The sequence below is a fragment of the Mytilus trossulus genome, chromosome 3, assembly GCF_036588685.1.
Source record: "Mytilus trossulus isolate FHL-02 chromosome 3, PNRI_Mtr1.1.1.hap1, whole genome shotgun sequence".
Classification (NCBI taxonomy): Eukaryota; Metazoa; Mollusca; class Bivalvia; order Mytilida; family Mytilidae; genus Mytilus; species Mytilus trossulus.
In genome coordinates this window covers 67078735-67101745 of record NC_086375.1, presented here as the reverse complement: position 1 = coordinate 67101745, position 23011 = coordinate 67078735, and the positions used below count along the sequence as shown (strand labels likewise).

At 32.6% G+C, this 23011-nt stretch overlaps 1 protein-coding gene and 2 long non-coding RNA genes across 3 annotated transcripts; all 3 read left to right on the top strand.

The window, feature by feature from the left end:
* Nucleotides 1-267: 267 nt before the first annotated feature.
* Nucleotides 268-4053, top strand: LOC134709659 (uncharacterized). The gene is made up of 3 exons (XR_010106012.1): nucleotides 268-393; nucleotides 2985-3021; nucleotides 3909-4053. It is a non-coding gene; the product is annotated as an uncharacterized LOC134709659 (long non-coding RNA).
* Nucleotides 4054-6596: 2543 nt separating this feature from the next.
* Nucleotides 6597-8728, top strand: LOC134709657 (calmodulin-like protein 3). The gene is made up of 2 exons (XM_063569808.1): nucleotides 6597-6835; nucleotides 8646-8728. The coding sequence occupies exons 1-2, from the start codon at nucleotides 6634-6636 to the stop codon at nucleotides 8684-8686; spliced, it is 243 nt and encodes an 80-aa protein (XP_063425878.1). The 5' UTR covers nucleotides 6597-6633; the 3' UTR covers nucleotides 8687-8728.
* Nucleotides 8729-18034: 9306 nt separating this feature from the next.
* On the top strand, nucleotides 18035-21223 carry LOC134709656 (uncharacterized). The gene is made up of 3 exons (XR_010106011.1): nucleotides 18035-18571; nucleotides 20706-20805; nucleotides 21109-21223. It is a non-coding gene; the product is annotated as an uncharacterized LOC134709656 (long non-coding RNA).
* The last annotated feature ends 1788 nt before the right edge of the window (nucleotides 21224-23011 follow it).

The following is a 23011-nucleotide window of genomic DNA, read 5'->3' as shown; positions in this document are numbered from 1 at the left end:
ATACATATAGGTACCTGAATAATGATAGAAATGCTAGATATGTTAGATGGCTATTTAACCACGGAACTCTGAATACTATCATACGATATAATTACCAAGTAAAACGTATATCATTTACATATCCATTCAATATATTACATGACATTTTAAATATTTATAGAAATCATAGCGAAAAGTGAGGGACGTTTGTCATTCAATAGAACCACTAATCATTTTCTAAATTTATAATTCATAAGTATCATTTTTCACTTAACTCATCAAAACGGAACGGGTTTTCTATTGTTAATTTGAATACCATGCGTATTTAAAATCATCCAAATTGACAGACATTAAGTCTAAAATTTCGTAGTGTAAGGTTGTAGTAACGTTGAATGGAATTTATAAGTCAAAATGGTAAGTATGCTATAATCAGTTATCCATTTTTGAGTTTTTAAGGAAACCTGGTATGCATCAAATTATGTTTGAAAATTGATAGAATTTGGAATAAGCACTATACATTGTATATTAGTATATACCCAAAAGGTGACCAATTAGTAGAAGCAAATTATGTTTAATGAAATTATCACCTACATTTTTACATTGTCGGATGTTCGTTTCACATATATATGATATATGTGCATTAAAATTTGAATACAGTTATATATATAAATATGCGTGATAGTAGAGTCTCAATTTGTTCTTATTCACGGCTTCAACTTGTCATACTCATGAGAGGTTTAGCTAGCTATAGACCAAGTTCAATTCACCATTTCTACAAAGGAGAATGCCTGCAACAAATAAAGACAACAGTAGTATACCGCTGTTCAAAACTGATGAATCCATGGACAAAAAATTAAATCGTGGTAACAAACTTAAACTGAGGGAAACGCATTAAATATAAGAGGAGAACAACGACACAACATTAAAATGTAACACACATAGAAACGGACTAAGCATTAGAAAAAATCCGATGAGAATAACAAATATAACATCAAAACCGAATACATGAATTTGGGATAGAAAAGTACCATGACAAGTCTTATAGTAATTTGAATTCACACTCAAATATAAAAGAAAGAAAACGACACAATGGAAACACAACGTTAAAATGTAACACACACAGAAACGAACTATAATATAACAATGGCCATATTCCTGACTTGGTGCAGGACATTTTTAAATAAATGATGGGTTGAACCTGGTTTTGTGGCATGTCAAACCTCGCACTTTAATGGTAAGTTAAATATAACATTAAAATGACAACATAATACTACAATACGAATAAATAGGAGAACATATTAGAAACACATGAATAATAGCTAACAAAAGGCATCAGGTTTAAAATTCAATACGACAGAAACGCACCTCGTCCACACAAGACTAACCAGTGACGCCCAGATATAAAAGCTCGAAAGTAAAAAAAATATACAAAGTTGTACAGCACTGAGCATCAAAAGTTCAAAAAGATTGTGCCAAATACGGCTAGGGTTTTCTGCTTAGGATGAGAACATCCTTATTTTTCAGAACAATTTATGGTATTGCAAACAGTAAATTTTATCAAATGAATATAAAAGAGGGACGAAAGACACCAAAGGGACAGTCAAACTCGTAAATCTAAAACAAACTGACAACGCCATGGCTAAAAATGAAAAAGACAAACAGAAAAACAATAGTACACATGACACAACATAGAAAACTAAAGAATAAACAACACGAACCCCACCAAAAACTAGGGGTGATCTCAGGTGCTCCGGAAGGGTAAGCAGATCCTGCTCCACATGCGGCACCCGTCGTGTTGCTTATGTGATTACAAATCCGGTTAATAGTCTAATTCGGTAGGTCAAATTCATGAAAGGGAAGGGGATTGTAGTTACGACGTAAGGAACATATCCGATATCATATGTGAAACGGTTATTCCATAACGGTCAACCAACTCGTGATGGCGTCCGTAAAATTTACGAAGGGATGATTTCAACTTCACCATTTGGAACTCTTGGTTTAATAGCTTCCTTGTGAGCAGTAACCCTCTATCAAGAAAATCATGATAGGAAATGCAAGCACGGGAATATCGTATTAATTGGGAGATATATACCCCGTATGCAGGTGCTGCTGGAATGTTGCTACTTAGAAATGGAAAGTTCACAATTGGAAAGCTGAAATCATCTCTTTTGTCGTAAAGTTTTGTCTTCAACCGACCCTCATTGTCAATTTCTAGATGTAAGTCAAGATATGAAGCCGACTTAACTGTATCTGTAGTATCCTTTATCTCCAATTCGATGGGATAGATGCGATCCACATAGTCACCAAATTTTGAATTGTTTAGTGAAAGAACGTCATCTATATAGCGGAAAGTAGAGTTAAAGGATATTGATAACTTCTTATCTTTCTTCCTAAGAAGTTCCTGCATGAAGTCAGCCTCATAATAATAAAGAAACAAGTCAGCAAGTAGAGGGGCACAGTTTGTTCCCATTGGGATGCCGACAGTCTGTTGAAAAACACGTCCTCCGAACGTAACAAATATGTTGTCAATCAAGAAATCAAAGATATACATGGTAAAACTGAAGTATTAACTAATTACAGAAAACAAAACCCGGATACATCCAGAGACCAACACAAAAATAGACACACCCGACTTAGTCAAGGCCTCAACGCAAAAAGTGAAAAAAAAAGTGACGTCACATAAGAAGTGGTTAAAAGGCACAAAAATTACGTCCACGAATATGACAGTTGTGTCAATTCGTTTGATGTGTTTGAACTTTTGATTTTGTCAGTGTCATTTGGTTATGGACGTTCCGTTTTAAATATTCTTCGGAGTTCAGTATTTTTGTGAATCTACTTTTGTCAGCTGTGTCAGCGCAAACCACTTTTTAGGTTATGGTCAAGGTCCTTTTATATCAACTTGATGCGTTTTGGTCCTCCGAAAAGTATTGCTATAAACATATCTGAAATCGTCAAGCGTTCTATATTCATTTAATTTACTTTCATATTTTTATTTACTATTACAGGATGAACATCAGCCACTCACAGACGAAGAAATAAAAGGTTTAAATTATAATTAAGGACTTTAAAAAATATATTTATTATTGCATTACATGTATGTTTCATAAGAAACATTACTTTTTAAGGACTGATAACAATCGTGAATCATTTCAAAATCAAATTGTACTTCTCAGTATGATGCAAAGTTTATGCATGTACTTTGTTCCAATGACAACGTTTCTAAATGTATAGGGAAAGAAAAAAAAGAAAAACTTTTGCCCTGCATATAAATAATGCTTTGGTCAACGCTTTTATATGATAATAAGATTACAAAAATGATCTCTTAAATACAAGTGAATAAATGAATGTCATAATTTCATTTAAAGACAAATGTAAAGTTGTGTGTTTAAACTGCATTCAATGCCTTTTGTCTCTTTCAGTTGTTTCTACTGTTATAAATACATGGAAAGATAACAGTAGTATACTGCTGTTCGAAATTCATTAACCGATTGAGAAAAAAAAATTGGGTTACAAACTTAAACTGAGGGAAACAAATCAAGTATAAGAGAGGAACTACGACACAACAGAAACACAACAGAAACCAACAATTTCAAGAAAACTATTATGAACTGTTTTATTCTTTAACACTTTACTGCAGTTCAGTTTTATTAAAGTATATGAGTTATTTCAATGATTAGCAAATTCCATACTGTATTGTCAGCTATTTTCATTTTCAGCCGACTTTTCGGCGATTTTCTATGTTTGTTCGTGTATTCGTATGAAACCATATCCAGATTTGATACCAGTATCTATATTGGTGTTACTTTTTCTACTTTTTTCTGGATAATATCACAGAGTAACAGTTGGTTAACACTTATGCTTCTCCTCTTGATTTTCTAGTTCAGAATAATAGTTGTTTAACAGTTATGCTTTTCTTTTTGATTTTCTAGAATTCCAGAAGACGTACAGTATGTTTGACTATGATGAAAATGGAACCATATCTACCAACCAGCTAGGGACAGTAATGAGGGCTTTAGGATTGAATCCGTCAGACGGGGAAGTTCAAGATATTATAAATGAAATAGACGCTGAAGGTTAGTGTGGTGTATCAACGTCTTATATGGGGGACATTGTTTATTGATATTTGACACAAAATATCTCCCTGCATTTGTAAAAAAGAAGAAAAAACCCAACAACCTGCTCTTTATACTGCGTGCTCTATTGATAAGTACTTGTAACAGATAGTTTTCACACGAGATCTCATAGCCTTTGAATTATGAAGTAATGAAAGTTTATTGTTTTTATTTGAGCAGGCCTTAACTTATATATTTCCTTGAGTATTGAGAATGGTCATGGTAAGATCATCTCGTATTTCTTGCTGCATTGTACATGTTGTCTTGATAGTTTGATAGTTTATTAGAGAAAACTCAGCCGCAGAAGACTGCGTAACAGGAGCATATTTATATACACAATATTAATTACAACATAGTTCATCATACAAACATAATACATTTTTAAATTATACATCTTCAAAAATAAGTTTGTGTTTATTACAGTTTTAAATTAGACAAGCATCTTTTCTACCTTTTGAATAAAAATTGACAGCTTAGACAGCACATTACTATTACTATATTTAAGCATGCCAAGAACTTTTTTTTCATTTGGATATTTTAAATAATATGGAGGTATGAACTTCCCCCTTAAATCCTTAACTTCATAGTTGGTACATTTACATATATAGTGGTATACATCTCCAAGACCAGCTTTACAAAGTGGACAAATCCTCTCATTTCGTGGTACATTTCTCCATCTTCCTGTTTCGATGGGAAACTTTGTATTACATACCCTTAATTTACATATGTTTACCCTATGACCCCGCCTTAATTTTAACAGATATGGTTCCAAGCAAAACTCTTCTTTAAAGTGTAGATAAAATTCCCCCCTTGATGAATTGTTTATATCTGAGAACCATTTTTGAATAAACTGGTCCTGGAGACGCTGCCTTACATTAATTTTAATATAATTATAATTGAGTATTGAGAATGGTCCTACTAAGATCATCTCGTATTTCTGGCTGCATTATACATGTTGTCTTTGAGTATCAATTATCTCAGTTCGTCTTTCATCTTAATTTCAGAAAATAGATCGTATTTATGTAACGAGTAAGAACATCATTAAAATCATGTCTTTCAATCGACGATTTCAATTTTTTTGTTCAAAACTTAAGATTTTCAGGAAAATTAATATTTGTTTTATTAATTGTGTTATCAGAATGATCCTATTGAGAGCGTCTCGCCTTTCATGTCGGTCAGTACATGTTTTCTTTGTAGATTAATTAATTTACCTTTATTTGTCAAACAAGCCAATTAATTGTGCTAAATTAGTTTGAATCAGGAATCCTTAGATCAAATTCATAGGAAACTTTAAATATATAACGTATCGTAAATATAATCCCTATAAGCACAAACAATTTAACAATGCAAAATTGATTACCGTAAGGCTGCGATGGTTTTATCGTAACAGTTACTTATTTAAGCGAATTCATTGTTGTAAACGTTGGTTTGTGAAATGAAAATGATTTCACGGAAGCAACGCACATTTATTACACACAATCATAAAGGACACACAATTTATCAGACCGACGTGTAAGGAACTATAATTGAAATAAACAAATAAAAAAAAAATGAAATTAAACCCCAATAAACTATCAAATAATTGATTACAAAAACTGGGAAGTTACAACTCCCAAATCACAATTTGCTGAAATCGGGTCATAAATGCTAGTCGATATATTTATCAAAAGACTCTAAAATATAACGTCGCAAAAAAACAGATTCCGTTCATATTAGTCAGATTTAATGAAAAAATCGTATACTTTTACATTAATTTTATGAAGGGTGCTACTGTTGAAGTAATGATTATAATATCACACATGAATTTACTTGCAGTTTTAGATGGGGTTTAATTTGTTAGCTTTTGTTGTCTATAAACTATGTCCTGATTTTTGCCTATTTATTATCTTTTTGCCATGTGTTGTTCGTCGTTCTTTTATTTATAGGTTTAAAATGAACGCTTGTTATCTGTCTCTTTTTGCAACACGTAGGGAAACGATCTCGAAACATGCATTTTTTTACTTTTAGCCGATCAATCTGTATTATTTCTTTCAAATAACTGTAAAAGAAACAAACACAGAAAACATGTCTTTTGGCTTTCTATGTTGAAAAGAAACGATATTTGGGTAAATTAATGACAATTTTCTTAAAATTTGAGTTCGTTTTAATCTTACAAAAACAGACTTATTTAGACATCACAAGGATACTTCAGGAGTGGATTTGATTTTATTCTGCCCATTAAATATTTGTGTATGTAATTGAAGGAGGTATGCCAAAACTTCAAAATTGAAGTCGCTTTCAATACTTAAACCTCGATAATTTAATTAGTATGTATGACGATCTCCGTTTTGTTAATTTAAAACATAGGTGATTGTGAGCTGTGTCGTACGGTGACATATAGACATATATTGGTTAATGTCTGTGTCATTTTGGTCTCATGTGGACAGTTGTCTCATTGGCAATCATACCAGATCTTTTTTTTTTTTTTTTTTTATATTTGTACTAATTGAAACATTTATTTGAAGGAAATGGTGTTATAGAATTCCCAGAGTTCCTGACGCTAATGTCACGAAAAATAAATGAAATCGACAATGAAGATGAAATAAGGGACGCTATTAATATAATTTTTAAGGACAGAGAATATGTGAGTGCTGTAGAAATATGGTATCTAATGAGAAAATTTGGCGATAAATTGTCTGACGAAGAAGTCCAAGGTTTTATAAACCAAAGCAGAACTGATGGAGATGGTAAAATCAGATACGAAGGTATAACATTTTTTCGCTGAAGCTCAGATTAGATCCAAAAACGTATATGTTATCAACAAACACTCCGTGTTTTGTACAAACCAGTAACTGTGATTGGTTTAATGATATAATGTTTTCCCCCTTATTTGTTGCTGACATATTGTTCTGAAAGATCTATTTTTGTAAAATAATCGCAATGAAAATGATATACACATATATATATTGAGTGTCATTTCAATACTGAACAGTTAAAGGACAAGTCCTTTAAAATGTTTAATCGGTTTCAAAAGAAATTCAGAAATATGTGATGCTCTTATCATATAATTTCAATTTCAATTATTTATGATATCAAATAGATGTTTTTTTTTTACCACAAAGTCATTGTTTACAAGTAGACTTTTGAACTCGATCAAATTTGTGTGAACAAATACGGTTCTTATTTTAAAAATGAAGTGAATAGAAAATTTATGAGGTTGTTAAAACTGGAAAACTTATTTATACTGTAAAAAAAAATGGAAAAAACAAGACCATTCACTTTCAATATATAAGAAAATGGTTACAACTGAGATCAATCTAGTTTTTGTTGGAGTTACTGTTGTTTAGTCTTTAGTTCGGCAAAACTCAGTATAACACCGAGCCCGATGTCAGAATATGTAACACAGGAAACATATCATATTGACATTTAAGAAAGGACGACTATCATTTATTGACATGCCAGCTTCAGACCTTAATTGATTGATTGATTGATTGTTGGTTGCTTTACGCCGCATTAGCTCAAACAGGTTATATTGCGGCGATTAGACCTTAATTAAACTGATCGAAAGATTATGTCCTCATCATATAAAAATCAACCACAGTCCCTCCCGTTAGGGTATTACTATAATTTGATTATATCTGTACAAGGTGAACTTAACCTGTATCCTGTCAACAACTGATTTTAGAATTAATATGTTGATTCCAATGCAAATCCTTATGAGTGAATCAATAATAATTTCCCCAAAGTATTAATTATAAAAATATTTATTAATATTTTATTCATCCCCAGTTTTAAAAATTATTGGGTTTGAGTGTTGGAGTTGAAAATATCTTTTTTTATGAAGTGTTATTATTTTGTTCCCATTAAAATACATAGTATTGTCATTTTTAATCAAGGTTGATCTGCAAGATCATAAAACATCTTTTAATGTGATACTCCTTTCAAAAGCCAATGAGATATATGATACTCGACTGACGGACACAATACATAACTGAAAAGGCTATACAGGCTAGGTGGACTAGGGCGCGTGCTGGACACAGTTACCACAATGATACACACATGTTGGTTTACATTTCGCTAACTGTACCCTTTACAAAAAATAAAGTCAATATTACAGCATTTCTTATTCTACTGGTAAAACACAAAAATGTTATTTGCATTTGATATTATTGTATGAAAACATCCTTTTTGTTTTCTTTGATTCTGTTGCTCATTTCAAAATTATTATGTCTCCTTCACATTTTTGATCTTTTTCAAGTACATTTATCTTTGGTTTTCTTCCAAATAATGTCTTTACCAATAAACATCTTTTGACGTACAAGTAAACATGCGAATGCCTGATTAATTGTTTGGATTTGGCTAAACTTTGGGTCCTTCTTGATTTTATCAGTTCTTCAACGTTGATATTAGGTCTTGAATTTATAAATATTTTGTCCCAATCATCACCAAAGCGACATAAATAATATTTTTTTAACATATCAATTTTAGTGCAGTACAATTGGTACCGCTTATGTTATTTGTTCAATTGCAATCTTTAAGTCTTTAAAATTAATATAATATTTTATTTTTCTTCAGATTTTCTTAAAGTTATGGGAGTAAAACCGAAGTGCGAATGAGGCAGCAACAGTGTCCTTGGTTTATTATTTATATAAATCAAATTTGTTTTATTTTATCTTATTTTAAGCTCACTTACAGTAACTTTTTTTGCCTTGATCTTAAATATTTATTTGAATGCAAACAAAAAGAAAAGATATTTAAAAATCTGTTTTTTTTTAAATTTGACATAACAAGACATCATCTGTATTTGTAAAGTTACTTTAAATATGTTATTTCACATCTTGTACGTATGTAGTTTATACTATGTTATCCTTAATGTAATGTTCGAATCTTTATTATGTAATATTAAAACGATAAATGTTATACTAATAGTTATCAAAAGTACCAGGATTATAATTTTATACGCCAGACGCGAGTTTCGTCTACATAAGACTCATCAGTGACGCTCAGATCAAAAAATTTAAAAAGCCAAATAAATACAAAGTTGAAGAGCATTGAGGATCCAAAATTCCAAAAAATTGTGCCAAATACGGCTTAGGTAATCTACTCCTGTGGTAAGAAAATCCTTACTTTTTCGAAAAATTCAAAGTTTTGTAAACAGCAAATTTATAAAAATGACCCTATAACTGATATTCATGTCAACACCGAAGTGCTGACTACTGGGCTGGTGATACCCTCGGGGACGAAACGTCCACCAGCAGTGGCATCGACCCAGTGGTGTAAACAGTTATCAAAAGTACCAGGATTATAATTTTATACGCCAGACGCGCGTTTCGTCTACATAAGACTCATCAGTGACGCTAAGATAAAAAAACTTAAAAAGCCAAATAAATACAAAGTTGAGGAGCATTGAGGATGCGGTGTTTAATTCTATGCTTGTTGAAGCGTTGGCTAAGACACCCACAAAAATAAACACATTAAATAAATGAAATAACAAGTAAATTAACAAAAATACCGAGCTCCAAGGGATATTCAAAACGGAAAGTACTTATACAGTGGCACACTCGAAAGCTCAAACAAATCTAAGGAAATGAAAACAACTTTCATATTTTAGACTTGATACAGATATTTCCTTATATTGAAAAATTTAATTAAACCTTGTTTAATAGCAAGCTAAACCTCTCACTTTTATTACAGTCGCATAGAGTTATATTTTATTGACACCAATGTGTGAGCAAAACAATGAGACATAGTGGATAACAACGTGAAAAATTGAGGTACAGCAGTCAATATTGTAAAATCATCTTAATCACTATAGAAAAAATACTTTTTCAACAAAGACACACAAAATGGTAATAAAATTAACGGTACCAATTTTCTTGCACCAGATGCGCATTTCGACAATACATGTCTCTTCAGTGATGCTCGTGGCCAAAATATTTGAAATTCAAAGCTTATATAAAAGATGAAGAGCTATAATCCAAAAGGTCCAAAAAGTTTAGCCAAATCAGTGAAAGGAATCAGAGCTTTGCATGAGGGAGATACATTCCTTAATTTATAATAATTTCTAATATTTTGTTACAGTAAATTTTAATAACACAAAAAATCCGTATTTTCATGCCAGTACCGAAGTACTGTAAGTGCATAAGCAAAATATGAAAAAAAAATAACACAAAATTGACAACAGCACAACGACTGGATATACAAATGCCGATCCACGAAATAAGTATATATTCAAAATGAATAAACAGTAAAGGTTAAATATAAACAAAGACACAAATAGGAAATTTTTACACGTTATTACGAAGCATTAGACGTCAGTACCAATAATCTTAAATGCGAGACCATCATGTATTATTTGTGAAAATGATACGGAGTAATAATCAACAAGGTCTTGGAGGCGGTTTCCCCTAAAAAAAACTTACGATTAAGATTGAACGTTAGTACAATAAACTGTTCGAGACTTTCGTTCAATCTAAGGCTTGTAAAACCGACTCTTGGTATCTTACAATGATTTTTTTTAAGAAACAGGACGAGACGTTCTTTGATATAACCTTGGCTCATAAACGCTCTGCTCAGACACTGGTGACATTTTATAAAAATTGAGTAGCAGCTGCAAGCTCTTGAATTCTGAATGAGTAGAAAAATGTTAGCCCATATGCAGGAGAAGTTGGTATATTGCTTTTAAGGTCTGGAAATTTTTTAATAGTCATCTCGCTTTTCTTAGATTTTTATATTGATATGATAACTTATGTTATGTTGACTATCCCTTTGGTATCTTTCGTCCCTCTTTTATGAGAATAATTCAGCCCAGCACAATCTTATAACTAAAGTGTAAAAACAAAATGCTGAGGCCCGTAAATAATTTATCATTAATTTGATCCAGGAATCTAAAATAAAATGGCTACTTAAACGAGATGAAAGAGCAACCCACCTTCAACTCGTTATAATAAAACTTCATTGATACATTGCTTTTAATTTAGTACGTGTTTGTTTTGTCATTTGTTTTGTAATCTTGAAAGAGCTGGCTTATTAGTTTCAATATTTTGAATTTCATAAATTCATAAAGTGTCCATAAACTTATCATAGATACCAGGACTAAATTTAGTATACACGCCAGCCGCGCGTTTCGTCTACAAAAGACTCACCAGTGAAGCTCGAATCCAAAAAAGTTTAAAGGCCAAATAAAGTACGAAGTGCGAATGTTTGACAACGAAATACGACGAAAAGACATACTAGTGATTTTTTTTAAACAAGTTACGAGTGCATTATAACTGCATTAACATGTAGGCTACTAGAAGGAACATTGTTTGTTTGTTCGTTCGTTCGTTCGTTTGTTCGTTCGTCCGTTTGTTCGCCCGTCTGTCCCACTTCAGGTTAAAGGTTTTTGACAAAGTAGTTTTGATGAAGTTTAAGCCCTATCAACTTGAAACTTAGTACACATGTTCTCTATGATATGATCTTTCTAATTTTAATGCCAAATAAAAGTTTTGAACCCAATTTCATGGTCGTCTATATATAGAAGATAAATTGCGATTAGGGCATCCGTTTACAATGGACACATTCTTGTTTGAATGCTAATTTTCTATTTTAAAGGGCCGCAACTTTCTTATAAAAAGGTAAACCGTACACACTCAACGTTATCTATTAATTTTGAAGACATGACTATAAACTTACCACAATCTCCTTTTCCTTTTCACTAAATAAGACTTATCACCTGGTTAGCACGTGCATGAGCAACACGACGGGTGCCACACATATATCAGGATAAGCCATCTGCCTTATCTTCCAGAGCACCTGAGATCACCCACCCGTGTTTTGGCGGTTTTTTTTTTGTTGCTCAGTCGTTAAATTTTTATTTTGTGTTTTTTATACGGTTGTTTGTTCTACAGTTATGATGCCATAAGTCTTTTTTCATGGCGTTGTCAGTCTGATTAAAACCCTATCTTCTAGTGACATGACTCTACGCAAATTATTTCATTTATATAATCAACGATTACGGGAAAAGTGATTCCGCGGTGTAGAACTTTCACGGAAATCGCTGATTCAGAACTTCATTATTAATCTCGATCTGTACCTTTTTACGGTATGACTATAGACAGAATGAAGAGTGGAAAATGCACAACTTGAAAAATAAGTCTATGCTAAAGGCTAATAACTACAACTGTAATCGCAAAAAAATCGAATTTTAACTACTAGCGATTTGACTATTTTCCGATTATTAAATCAATATATTTACGGATGACAAAACTGAAATCTGCGGAAACATATAATTTCAAGGAATTTTCTTTATCAAAAGCCATATCTCCACTGAAATCTCTACAACAGGACGGACTCAAACTCAATGTGTTATTTCTAATGCAATGACAATATATCAAGTATCTAACAAATAGATAGAAGTATAACAGAAAATAGAAAAAAACATAAGACAGACAGACTAAATGACGATACGACGTAGTTTTAACCTACGGTCAAAATCGTTTTAGTCAGTAGGAACCGAATAGAAATGTAAATTCATACTGGTAAAATTTGAAGAATCCTCATTTGAATATCTGCATTGGTCTGTAATATTCCTTACGTTTTATACACTTTTTAATGTTTTTTTCTTCAAAAGGACTGATTGTATTCATCGAGCCAAAGAGTCTTGGTTTATGACAGTCAGTATGAATGGATTAACTAGTTACCAAGGTTGTCTAAAATGTGCGCCTATGACCAAGTGGCATACGGATTTATACATGTTCCAACTCTTATTTCTTTTTGGTATCCGAATTTGAGTATGAGATAAATATAGCTATACTAAAAGTACAGCTTTTATCAAATCAACTTTAAAGAGACGTTTGATTTATTTTATCGTACATATTTATCAAATCAAGGAAACAATCGGAATGTCTTTCAATTTCCTTAATCATTAATATGCTCAATGCATATAAATACACATGGAAAATGCATATAAATACACATGGAAAAAAGTATTGCAACACCATGATTTAAAACTTGAAAAATTAGTCACTTATTTTGGATGGAATATGATAAAAGATTTGTAAAATGATATTGAAACGTAGTTGATGATAACATTGGCTTTAAAACGAACAAAAAATGTATGAAAAAAATGTTTTATCTGACCAAAATTCTTATAACAGAAAAAAGTGTTTTACAACTTTTACTCTGGACGAACTTTACAATGTCAGATATTTCAAAATTAATCTTCAGATGATTGTTCACGTTATTGTTGATTGTTATACGCCAAAGAATTAGTACTTTATGCGCAGCCTCCATTCAAACGGATAACCGCTCTTAACGTCTTCGGATTCCTGCCATAAGTCGACTAATTTGTTGCTAAGCTAGCAGCAACCATTCTTGACGAAGGGTATTGTTTATTTCATGACGTGTTTGAACTGGGGTGTTATTGCGTGCAATTTACGCCCAATATTGTCCCATATATGCTCGATGTGGTTCAAATTCGGGCTACAATTGGGCCAAGGAAGATAAACCTAATTCCATTGGAAAATGGACCTTTCTCCACGACGCATATTTTCAACTTTGGCGAGCTCTGCACTATATTTGATACGGACATCTGTGTGTCTGTTCGTAAGCAAAGGTCCCCGAAATGGTATCATCGCACGATAACTAGCAGTGATTAGCCGACTTTGAACAGTTCTTGTTTAAAGGCTCCTGTATGGTAATCATTCCCCTTTTAGGATTGTATTGTTTGCAATTTGTTTCATTCTGACCAACCTTCATTATGCTTTATTTCCCCAAGCAGATGTTATAGGGTTTTTTTTTTTTTTTTTTTTTTTTTTACCTCGGAAGGTCTTTAACATCGTTTCTTGCCTGATTTTTATTCTTAAAACGACTTATAGTGGAATGGTGATGACCAACAATACGTGAAATTATCACAGCGACAAATCTGCTTCCCCCATGCTAGATATCTGCCATCTTGCTGCAGTTATTAGTTGTGGATGACCAATTACATGGTGTCAATAACATAAATTTATAAACTTGGTTATTTTAAGTGTTGAAAATAATGAGGATAGAAACATCTGTTTAGTGTTTACGAGTACAGTAGGTGCATGTGCAGATAAGAACTGATAGAGTCGATATTTATTGATTAAACTCAGGTGATATTTAAATAGTGTTCAACTTGTTCTGTTTCAACAAATTATTTAACAAAAAAATAAAAAGTGTGTTCTTTTTTATTTTAATTTCAATTTGGTGTTGCAATACTTTTATCCATGTGTATATATAATCCTTGTACTGTTATTACGTTATGTATAGTTTTTTTTTTCGGTTAGCTATTTGACAAGCTGTTACACGTCAAATATTTTCTTATTCTTTATTTTGCTACTCACAAACGTGGAACATTAGAATAGAGGATAAGATGTTACGATTTTATACTTATATGACTCACAACGTAGTAAGTATTAAATCAGATAAGAAAAGTTTACATTATTATCTTATTTGGTAAACATGTGCATTGAATTTAATCAGACAATGTATACTTCCTGTTTTTTTTAACTGTAAGAACATAATGTGCAGGTAATGGCGTCAATACAGTTAATCGATATTTAAATTACATAAGATAATAATATAATAGCTAGTAGTAGCTTCTATTTAAAGGCCTTGAATAACCTACAATCATAAAAGTAAAAGGAGAAGCAAACGAAATTGATTAGATTTTATATATAGGTGTCGCACCTGAGCTTTGAAGTTCAAACGTACTATTTTGTTTTGTTTTATCTTGTCCTTACGACGATCACTGTGAAGTTTCTAGTATGGTTTTGTTTGGATTTCTGCTGTCACGTCTTTGTAATGTTATTTTCATTCTCAATCTCCAAATCGACTAGTTATATAGGGGACGGGGAACAGTGATCTATCCATTATGTTTATTCCACTTGAAAAACTGCTCAAACTTCCATCTTGAAGACAAATGACATATGTGAGCTGAGAAATAAAAAATAAAGAAAGAAAACCAGTCATAATAAGTGAAAGAGAGGTAAAATATACTAGTGGGGCATCAAACTCATAAAATTAAAATAGACTGACAACGCCATCGCTAAAAAGAAAAAGGCCAACAGACAAAAAAAAAGGAGTACACGAAACACAACATAGAAAACTAAAGACTGAGCAACACCAAAAACTGCATATTTTTCCTTCACATGTATCGAAATTTGGGACACAACATGCAGTCAACATTGTGTTTCAATCTAAATCAATATAATAACAAATAACTAATTTAATAAAGAATAACAAAATGACATATAGTACATAAACAATAATGAGGGTCAATAATACTAAAATGACCATTGTACAAAACTCAATGGATGGATTTAAAAATACCAAGCCATGATAAAAATGTATTAACAAAAATAGACTAAACTATAAACATGTAAAGTTGAAAAAAATACATAAACAAATAGAAAGGACACGTAATTACGTAAACAAGATGATATACATCGTCAGTTTCTTAAATTTATATTTTATAACTAATAGTATTATGTAAATAAAAATTGTGAAGTTGAATATTAATCAACAAGGTCTTGGTATCTTCTATTTTTTTAAGGCGAGGTCAGCAACAGAAACTGAGCGAATCACATAAATTACTACGTCAATCTTTAAAGACCCAAATATTGCAAAACACCTATCCTACCTCCATGACAATTATGTTGATGTCCCCGCAGATAAAACCCAAAACAACATCGTTATTGTGTGTAAAACTCATTACATCAACTGCTTGATAAACGAATTAGGTCTTGACAATTAACTTGGAAACTCAACATTTCCCTCAAGACACTTACCAAAGAGGAAATTCTGGATAATCTTTGGTCTGTTCTCTGTTCCTTTGGAATTGCAACCAAAGATGAAGAACTGGATCTTCCATCACTGTATTGGATACCTAAACTACATAAGTGTCCTTACATACAACGGTATATTGCTGGGTCTTCCAAGTGCTCCACGAAACCTCTTTCTAAACCTATTCTAGAGGTGGCGTGAAACAGATGTGGATACTTAGAAATTCCAAAGATCTTTTAGAATACATACAATCTAACTCTCTTTCATCTTGTAACAATATTAAAACATTTGACTTTTCTACTCTTTACACAAGTATTCCAAATTCCAAACTAAAAGACAAATTGAAAGAATTGGTATTGCTCTGCTTCTTAAAAAAGAATGGCCAACGTGGATACAAGTATCTTGGTCTAGGGAGGGATAAATCCTACTTTGTAAAGGATCACTCAAACAAAAAATTATCTGAAACTGATATTATCAAGATGATTGATTTCTTGATTGACAACATTTTTGTTACGTTCGGAGGACGTGTTTTTCAACAGACTGTCGCATTCCAATGGGAACAAACTGTGCCCTTCTATTTGACGACTTATTTCTTTATTATTATGAGGTTGACTTCGTGCAGGAACTTCTTAGGAAGAAAGATAAGAAGTTAGCAATATCCTTTATCTCTTCTTTCCGCTATAAAGATGATATTATTTTACTAAATAAATCAAAATTTGGTGACTATGTGGAATGCATCTATTCCATCGAACAAGAGATAAAGGGTACTGCAGATATAGTTAAGTCGACCTCATATCTTGACCTACATCTAGGAATTGACAATGAGAGTCGGTTGAAACCCAAACTTTACGACAAAAGAGATGATTTCAGCTTTCCAATTGTGAACTTTCCATTTCTAAGTAGCAACATTCCAGCAGCACCTGCATACGGGGTATATATCTTCCAGTTGATACGATATTCCCGTGCTTGCATTTCCTATCATGATTTTCTTGATAGAGGGTTGCTGCTCACAAGGAAGCTATTAAACCAAGAGTTACAAATGGTGAAGTTGAAATCATCTCTTCGTAAATTTTACGGACGCCATCACGAGTTGGTTGACCGTTATGGATAACCGTTTCACAAATGATAGCGGATATGTTCCTTATGTCGTAACTACAATCCCCTTCCCTTTCATGAATGTGACTCCCCGAATAAGACTATTAACCGGATTTGTTATCACATAAGCAACACGACGGGTGTCACATGTGGAGCAGGATCTGCTCACCCTTCCGGAGCACGTGATATCACCCCTAGTTTTTGGTGGGGTCCGTGTTGTTCATTCTTTAGTTTTCTATTTTGTTTCATGTGTACATTTGTTTGTCTGTTTGTCTCTTTCATTTTTAGCCATGGCGTTGTCAGTTGATTTTAGAATTATTTGTTTGACTGTCCCTTTGGTATCTTTTGTCCCTCTTTTAAAGAAGCTATACCTAGGTAAGCGTCTATTGATGTGCATGCATCACGCATTATGCGATTTCATGCTCAGTCAAAATGTTACAATTGGGAAAACACAATTGGTGGAATTACAGATCCGACTTCTACGCTGGTATCCAAAGATCAAAGACCACGAAAACATTTCGATAATGAGTCGTTACATGGTCACAGATTGATGGTAACCGTTAAATTTCAGTATTAAAATTGTGAATGGAAATGGGGAATGTTTCAAAGAGACAACAACCCGACCATAGAACAGACAACAACAGAAGGTCATCAATACGTCTTCAATGCAGCGGATGTGTCGATTTAAGTCTTTCCTCGTCTCAAATCCGTTCGGGCAACTTTTGTGTTGCACCTTTTTCCTCAAAGGGGACCTACCAAATTAAAATTTTCATCCAGTTTGTCACATGTGGATCAGGATATGCTGTTTTTGTGTGATTCGTGTCGCTCAGTCTGAGTTCCTATATGATATGTTAAAATATGGTTGTTTTTGTTTGTCTTTTTCTTCCTTAGTTATGGCGTTGTCAGTTAATGTTCGACTTTTGAGTTTAAATTTCCTCCGGTATCTTTCGCATTCTTTTTTGAAATTATTCTTGAAATATGTCTTGTTTTCTGTTTAAACAACTAACTGTAAACAAGTGGTTTAGATAGTAGCCAAAAAAAACAACCCGCCACTGATGTACAGGCTCGACCCAGCAGGCACACAACGTTGAACCGACGTTGAAAATATGTTGAAATTTGGTTGTAACGTTGATCAACGTAAAATCAACGTTGTATCAACGTCAATTGTATCAACGTTTAAAACACGTTGTTGTATCAACGTTGATTTGTGGTTAGAATTTCCAACGTTGAACTGCCAACGTTGAATCAACATTGAATTTGAGTTGATGCTTTCAATGCTTTAATTGGTTGAAAATATAACGTTGATAAACGGTTTAGTTAAGGTTGGTGACTTTATATGTCAACCAAAATTTCAATCAAGATGAGATTGATCGACCAAATTTTATGTATATTCCTTTTTGCTTAATTGATAATTTTTATATTGGTTTAATGATGTTTTTGAATAAATTCAACGATTAATGTTTCATATATAAATTAATCTTTTAATTGCGATAAAATTATTATATTATAATTACTCGAAACGGATATCTTTTTCTGATTGGCACATGCGTAGAAGACAGACATTTCGAATTTATTTGCGCCAATTTGGTTACCACATTAGTTGCTCTCGGCAGAGTAAAGTAAGTAAAATTTTCATTTATTGTTTGATTTAATGATATATTATAATTTAAGATATACAATCATTACAATAGTGTAGCGTTTACCCTATTTATATGAGTTATTTAAGCAGATCAGATATTATTTACAATTATACACACATGTGTTTGTAATCTCGGGAACAGCAAGATTTACCTTAACATATATTTGTACATTGATTGGGTGCGGCAACTTATTATGTTAAGACTTGAAGAGGAAGAGCCTGTTTTATGAACATTGATTTGGTAATTTAAAGCAAAAGCGACTGGAAAAGAATGTTATCATTGACATTGAAGATACTGGGATGGCGGAGTCATAATATATCATGGAACATCGGTTGAAATTGAAAACAAAATATTCGTCTGGCAAATAATACAAAATAAATATTAAAGTTCACCTATGCGATCTCATATACTAGTTCTTTTACATGTTTTATATGTTTATATAATTAAAAGTCAAGGATTTACAACACATGGCATTCTTGACCTTAATTGCAACACATTCAAAACAAACAAATTCTTTTCTCTGGGTCAGAATAGATGTCACTCACAGCATGTATTCCGAGGATTTATCAATGAAGGAATACGGCAGATAAGAAACATGTGTGACCATAACAAATTAGTACACAATAATCTGTCCAATTTCAAAGTGGTCTATATGATAACGTCTAAAAAGATGCTTTATCAATTGACCGTATTGAATTATTACAGCACAAAAAAAAATAAAGGAAATAAAAGAAACATTATTTTATGTTTAATGTCTAAACTTAATCCATATGCATGTTAATGAAAATTAAATAAGACGTATCACTAAAGACTGGAATACATTGCAGTTTGAAGAAAAATGTAAACACAGGTTCAACGTTTAGCAGCCATGCCGAAAGTATCTATTGATGAAAGATCATGAAAAATTAAGATGTAAAATGACATATACTGATATAGTTAATTATACGTGAATAATATTTATTTTGAATTTTATTAAAGTAAAGCATCTTGAGATGACTATCGAAAGCACTTAAAATTATATAAGGACATTATTGTATCTTAGGAGGAGTGTGGGTTAAGATCGCGGTGCTTGCGGCACATCATCTTATATTCATATGAGTGACTGTCAAGATCTCGGTTCTTGTGTTGCATTATTGTTTCTTAAGATGAGTGACTGTCAAGATATCGGTGCTTGCTGTGCAGTATTGTATCTCAAGATAAGTTACTGTCAAGATCTCGGTGCTTGTGTTGCAGTATTGTATCTCAAGATGAGTGACTGTCAAGATCTCGGTCCTTGTGATGCATTATTGTTTCTCAAGATGAGTGATTGTCAAGATCTCGGTGCTTGTGGTGCATTATTGTTTCTCAAGATGAGTGACTGTCAAGATCTCGGTGCTTGTGGTGCATTTTTGTTTCTCAAGATGAGTGACTGTCAAGATCTCGGTGCTTGTGGTGCAGTATTGTATCTCAAGATGAGTGACTGTCAAGATCTCGGTGCTTGTGGTGCAGTATTGTATCTCAAGATGAGTGACTGTCAAGATCTCGGTGCTTGTGGTGCATTATTGTTTCTCAAGATGAGTGACTGTCAAGATCTCGGTGCTTGTGGTGCATGACTGTTTCTCAAGATGAGTGACTGTCAAGATCTCGGTGCTTGTGGTGCAGTATTATATCTCAAGATGAGTGACTGTCAAGATATCGGTGATTATGGTGCAATATTGTATCTCAAGATGAGTGACTGTCAAAGTCTCAATGCTTGTGGTCACCCTTGAGAGGGTGAAATTGGTTGATTATATAAGGAATCACTGAAGCATGACTTGAGCCCTCCCACTCTTTTATTCAGTCAGTGGACCCCTAATGAAAATTTCAGGATCCGCTACTGATTCCAGAATCATGTTGGATTTTCAGTGAAGACAAACTTCCCGTAATGCTACAATAATAATTATTGGACTTAAAGTTTTTCAACCAATTATTGAAAAAATGTAAGATCACAACAATAGTGATCTCCGAGGAAAATTCAAATCGAAAAGTCCCCTATGAAAGGTTTTGGATGTCCAAATTTTGTAAGCGTGTTTTTTTAAGGAGGGAATTGACAATTTGAAAATGCTGCAATTCAATAAACACATTTTTTTTGTAGATGATGTCTTACCAAAAAAACATGTCTGTAAAGTACATCTCGTATAAAAAGAATAAATATGCCTATGGTGTCCAAGCTTGACCGATTGAAATAATAAGAGGTGAGTATTGCAATATATACTATTGTTTTTTTCGCATAAAAGTGTGTGAAATTTTGTCACAATTTCTTTTAAATGGGCTCTACATCTTTGTCTACTAAAATCTTATGATTTGTTTTTATTAAATTAATTTATTATTTACTATCTGAACTCAAGTTTAAAAAAAACTGTCATGTTAGCTATTACTTAATATTCAAAGAAATAACTATATCATTCATATGACACTAGTCTTCTTTATATGGGCTGCATAATGAAATTAACAAAGTTATGTTAAAGATAGTACAATAAGTTTTTTCTCTATTGCAGATGCTGTAGTAACAAGTTTCGAATGTAAACATTAGACCTTAATATGGAACAACAGTACAAGATGTCTAGCAGATGGACTATTTTTTTTCTTAAATAAAATTAAATATTCAAGTTGTGTTTGTTTGACATTGTAAGAGGCATGTGTGGGTAACTTGTTATTTAACTACTGTGTTATGTCACAAACATATTTTGAGTGTGAACACAATAGTTATTAGCAAAGCAAAATCATGTCTATTAGGAAAAGTGAAGGCAAAATGTATACCAACGACACTACATACTACATGTACACCAACCACCAACATATAGTTGTGGGACAGTTTTATTACACTTAAAATGGCATTGATGGATATAATAAAGGGTAATAATTTCAGCTGTTAAAAAAGCTCAATTCAACCATTGTTTAACATCCTATTCTCCACATTTACCACATTAAAAGTTTACCTGGACACAAATCCCACCTATTTTCAACATACACTGATCACAGTTCAACAAATATTCGACCTGATTTCAACATACACTGACCACAGAACAACCAACATTCGACCAGATTTCAACAAACAACAACCAAAATTCAACCAGCAATCGACTTGTTTTCAACAAACCTCGACCAAATTTAGACCGAAATTCAACTTATTTTCAACGTTGAAATCTGACGTTGAAACAACGTTATGTTTTCAACGTCATATCAATTTTCAATCCAACACTACTTTTCAACATGGATTCAACGTTGAAATCTGACGTGTATTCAATGTTGATTCAACGTTGTTGTGCCTGCTGGGATCATTACTTTCAACAGGCACTTCAATAATGTTGAGAGTACATTATGTTTACTAGTATTCAACCTTATTATGATAGTATTAAAATTAATAAAACTATCTAAATGATGTAGATATAAGCGTTAACAGTTCCACGTACTGTTTCTTCTAGGTGAAAACATATGGCGTTTACGATGATTGTGGTCATTGCAGCGTTTCTGGTATGTATACATTACACTTATGTTGAAATCCATAAATTTAAATACTTTTGGAGATTCAAGCAATTTTAGTTACTGTATCTAGACCTTTACTAGTTAATAGCTAGTCGGTGTAAAATACAAATTATAACACCATTTGAACCACATTTTTAATATTCTTGTCATGGTTAGACAAAACCTTATAAAAACCAATTTCAAACTCAATCCAAATTTAATATTCTTGTACGTGTCAATAAAACAAATATATTTTCTGACCTGCAATAATATAAAAGTCACGAAAAAAAGTAAGCAGCTAACCATTTATTAGACGCGCAGTTTATTCAATGTTTGTGGTGTCATGTTGGATATCCATTGGAGGTGTCCGTAGTCTTTCTGTGGGTTGCATGTTGTAATTTTCTATTATATTTTTATTCATTTATGTATTTTCAAGTGTTCTTGCGTCCTGTCACTTGAATTTGTCTTTAGAGTAGTATTTTTGATATTACCTTATAAGCGGGAGGTTGGCTAGCAATACAACCAGGTTCAGCCTATCATTCTTTATTTCATAAAATGTCCTGAACTCAGTCAGTAGTATGGCAGTTGTTATCAAATAGTTCGTTTCTTCGTTTGTTGGCGTTTGTTTTTTTGCAACTGAGTGTTTCTGTTGTTTCGTTGTTTTCTGCTGAAAGTTGATGTGTTTCCCTCGGTTTTAAATTCCGACCCGTTTTTTTTCTCGGGTAATAGCTTTAAAAATATTGAACAGTGGTATACAATTTCTACTTTTAGCTAATGTGAATGGGACCAGCCTCAGTCATATGCATGCCATTCGCATGCGTTGGATTAAATTGTTCACTATTCTAGACCGTAAGGTCACTTGAAGACATTCATAATTATAATTTTGTAAGTATTCATGTTATGATTTTATTAAATGTTTCAATTAGGTATACTGTG

Excerpts from the sequence above, each read along its gene's own strand:
- LOC134709657 (XM_063569808.1), top strand. The coding sequence starts at position 6,634 with ATGTCACGAAAAATAAATGAAATCGACAATGAAGATGAAATAAGGGAC. Across the intron at positions 6,836-8,645 it reads TGGTAAAATCAGATACGAAG|ATTTTCTTAAAGTTATGGGA; the intron begins GTATAACATTTT and ends ATTTTTCTTCAG.